This window comes from Durio zibethinus, chromosome 27 (assembly GCF_047325235.1).
Source record: "Durio zibethinus cultivar Kanyao isolate XHJ-2024 chromosome 27, ASM4732523v1, whole genome shotgun sequence".
In the NCBI taxonomy this organism is placed as follows: Eukaryota; Viridiplantae; Streptophyta; class Magnoliopsida; order Malvales; family Malvaceae; genus Durio; species Durio zibethinus.
Window position 1 is genome coordinate 17,167,899 of NC_143188.1, and position 4,481 is coordinate 17,172,379.

The 4,481-nt window shown below is 31.5% G+C and overlaps 1 protein-coding gene across 1 annotated transcript; it reads left to right on the forward strand.

Annotated features, from left to right (window-relative positions):
• Window positions 1–1,934: 1,934 nt before the first annotated feature.
• On the forward strand, window positions 1,935–3,543 carry LOC111279552 (uncharacterized). Its single transcript, XM_089756390.1, has 4 exons — window positions 1,935–2,481; window positions 2,527–2,868; window positions 2,943–3,448; window positions 3,538–3,543. The coding sequence occupies exons 1-4, from the start codon at window positions 1,935–1,937 to the stop codon at window positions 3,541–3,543; spliced, it is 1,401 nt and encodes a 466-aa protein (XP_089612516.1).
• Window positions 3,544–4,481: the final 938 nt, after the last annotated feature.

Genomic DNA, 4,481 nt, shown 5'->3' on the forward strand with positions numbered 1-4,481 from the left:
AAAATTTAATGAGTTTTTTGAATATATTTATGGCTTAAAACACATTCAATAATCATTTTATAACTTTTTATGATGTGATTACTCAATGCATTTTTAAAAAAATACCTTGAATAATCTAATTTTTTTTTTTAATGAGGTTATTGAAGGCGTTTTGGCCAAAAATGCTTTTAATAATCTTCTCAAAAATTTTTATGATATGATTATTCAAGGCGTTTTTCGTCAAAAATGCCTTGAATAATCCGAAAATTTTTTTTAATGTGGTTATTGAAGGCATTTTTTACAAAAAAACGCCTTCAATAATCTCCTCATAAATTTTTATGATGTGATTACTCAATGTGTTTTTTATTAAAAACATCTTGAATAATAATAAAATTTTTTTAATGAATTATTGAAGGCGTTTATGGTAAAAAATGTTTTCATTAATCACCTTATAAATTTTAATGGGATTATTGAAAGTATTTTTCATAAAAAATGCCTTGAATAATAATAATAATAATAAAAAAAAAAGCTCATTAATAGTTAATATTTTTTTCATATGGTTAAAGTTTCAAATCTTGACTTATGAAGCATGAAGTATGGACTTTCCAAAACAAAAGTATAAACAAGTTGATATTTTTTTCAAAAAGAACTCATTATAATTGGTTTGCATAACTTACACCAAAACATTTTTTATGTAAGTTATGCCTAAATAAATTTGCAATTAAAACTTATATAAAGCTTTTCTATTAATTATGTTCAACCAAAAAAAAAAAAAATCTATTATAGATAGGGTATCATGATATGATAAAGTACACGAGAGGCTATTCTCCAATTTCATTGACTTTGCATCTAGGTAAAGCTCCACGCACCCATTTCACTTAGTATTTTTTTAATAATTTATATTTCAAATTAAGAGTGCTTTGATTAGTTTTTATTTTTTAACTTTATCATGTAATGAAAATGAAAACTTAATTTGAATGGTTACAATTTTTTTACAGTTTTAATTTGAATGATTACTTTTATCACTTTGTATCTTTTTTTTTTTACAATGTTCTTTGAGATCACATTGCATTATTTTTTTATCTGTACTGTTTAAAAGTTATTTTTTTTTATATTTATATTTATATTTCTTGAACTATGATAATTGTTTTTTTTTTTTTAAATTTTTTTGTTGTTTCTTAACTATCATTTTGCCTTTCTTGCAAAATTATAATTGATTTTATTTGATCTATATATATATATAAATATTATTAGTTTTTGCTGGATTTATATGATTTATTTAATAAATTATTTGTAGTTTGTTGATACTAAATTAAGTATATATATGTAGTATAGACACAAAGTTAAATAGACAAAGGAGAAGGGCAAATTTTAACACAAAAGCAATGTTCACAACATATTTTGTCACGTACACTTGAAAATAGATTTTCAAGATCATATTCTATCATGGGTGTAGAAAATTGTTCTAAATATCAATTAAGAAATACTTGAGCAACATAAAATACTAAAAACATTTTAGGCAACAATTCTATCCTCTTGACAGAGAACATTCACCCAAATTATAATCCTTACCTGCAAAGCAATATAATCAATACAAGTGACCATTCTCAAGATCGAACCCAACTCAGTAGATTTTCATTTACTAATAGAAATGATTAATAGAAATTGTTGAACTAATATAATAATTAAAGGAATTGTTGGACTACAATGGAAGTCAACATTCAAATAAATTTAGAGAGAATATTCAAGCATATAACTCTATATTTGTTTTCACTTCAACTGGAGGCATTGTAGACAATAAAGTTAATAATGGAAATGGACCTTATGTCTATCGTATCAATGGCCAAAACCGCCATAAAATTGGATCTTTGTTGCCTAGAGAAGGCCAAGCACCTAAATTTGCTCAACTTTACATATATGACACGGAAAATGAGATCTCCAACAGATCATGTGTCATGTCTTCTAGTAATTTTCAAAGTGACCTTGATATTGAGGGAGTAAATGGACTTCTTGATATGTTGCATGAACACAACCCTTTGGTGAAAGTTTTTCGAATGGCCAGAGATAGATTTAAGGAAACTGATTTTCATCTAGTAAAAATAAGGTTACTCGGAAAGCGTAAAGGAGATAGTACACAATATAATCTTCCATCTGCTTCTGAAGTTGCAGCACTTATTGTTGGTGATCGAAGCCAATCATCTGGAGATAGAGATATTGTTGTTGAAGAATATGGAGTTGGTTTAAGAAAGATAAAAGAAATACATCCGAGTTTTATGGCAATGCAATATCCAATATTGTTTCCCTATGGAGAGGATTTTTATCGAACAGATATTGAGTATGTTGATGCAGATGAAACAATTTCCATGAAGCGAAAGTTTGTTACTTTTCGAGACACTCTTGCTTTTGGATTACAACAAAGACATGAAGAAGGTGAAACTTTGATTCGTGGTGGACGTCTATTTCAGCAATTTTCTGTTGATGGATTCACATTGATGGAAGACGGTAGGATAAGATGGGTAATGGGAAATCAACCACAACTTTGAGCAGAATTGTATAATGGTTTGAAGGGTGCAGTGGTTAGAGGAGACACCACACCAGCCTCACTTGGGCGACGATTCATACTACCATCAAGCTTTACTGGTAGTCCAAGATATATGGTGCCATATTACCAAGATGCCATGGCTATCTGCAGGTGGACTGGAACGCCAGACATCTTTTTGACATTCACTTGCAATCCTAAATGGAAAGAGATTAAAAAATTCTTGGATCTCATCCCTGGACAAAAGATGGAGGATAGGCCAGATATTGCTGCTATGGTTTTCAAAATCAAATTGGATGAATTGATAAATGACTTACGTAAAGGAAAACACTTTGGAGATGACACTGCTGGTATGAGATCTTACATTTTACTTTATCATTTTTAATATCTAAATTGATTTAATACTACAGCATATATAATGCAGTACATGCTGGATATAATGCAGTCGTCCAGTACATGGTCCATGGTCCATACGGTGCTTACAACAAGAATTCTCCATGTATGGACAAAGACAAATGTACTAAGCACTATCCCAAGAGTTTTCGATCTCAAACAATTGTAAATGAAGATGGATTTCCTATATATAAGACAAGAGATGACAGGCAAACTGCTTTGAAAAATGGTGTAGAGGTAGACAATAGATGGGTAGTGCCGCACAATGTTGACTTGGTAGTTAAATATGATGCTCATATTAATGTTGAGCATTGCAACCAAGGTCGTTCAATCAAGTATTTATTCAAGTATATTAACAAGGGTCATGATAGAGCGACGTTCACAATTGAGGAAAATGCATCAACCAATAATGAAACGGGTGTGCCATCATTGACCGAAGTTGATGAGATAAAAAGATATTTGGATTGTCGCTATGTTTCAGCATCAGAAGCATGTTGGAGGATATTTAAATTTGATATCCAATATCGTGATCCTGCGGTGAGAAAGATTTTCTTTCCATCTTTTTGGTGAGCATAATGTTATTTTTGGTGATAATGATTCATTGGTTGATATCGTTAATCGAGCAGGTGTAGAGAAAACTATATTCACTGAATGGATGCGAGCTAACCAATTATTTCAAGATGCAAGGCATTTAACATATGCGGAGTTTCCGATGAAATAGACATGGAAGAAAGATTTGAAATAATGGAAAAGAAGAGGAAATGATAGATGCATTAGAAGGATTTACTATGCACATCCCGCTTCAGGAGAAAGGTATTATCTTCGACTACTACTTAACATTGTTAGAGGACCAACAAGCTTTGAAGATATAAGAAACATTGATGGGATTCTGTACCCAACTTTCAAAGAAGCGAGTGCTGTAATGGGGTTACTAGACAATGATGATGAATGGCATGAAGCTATAAAAGAAGCATCACAGTGGGCTTCTGGACATCAACTTAGACAGTTGTTTGTCACACTAATACTATTTTGTGAGGTTACAGACCATTTCACATTGTGGATTAGAAACTGGGAAATTTTGTCAGAAGATATTTTATATTAAGAGAGGTGCCCCCTTGGTAACTCAGAGCTTCTTTTATCTTCATACCAATTGCAAAATCATGCCCTGTATGAGATACAAAAAATTATGAATAAGAATGGTCGATCACTGCGGGAGTTCAAGTCACTTCCTTTTCCTGATATAAGCTTGATCAATATGTGTAGAAATACATTGATTATGGATGAGTTGAGATATGATCGAGAATCTCTCAAAAATGAACACCTTTATTTGTATTCGGGTCTCAATATAGAGCAAAAGGTCGTGTACACTGCAATATTGGAAGCAGTTTATTCTGATAATGGCAGGTTCTTTTTTGTTTATGGTAGTGGGGGTACAGGGAAGACTTTTTTGTGGGGAACCGTTATTGCTCGATTGCGTTCTGAAGGTAAAATTGTATTAGCTGTGGCATCTTCTGGAATTGCAGCGCTTTTGTTGCCTGAGGGTAGAACTGCACATTCTAGATTTAAGCTT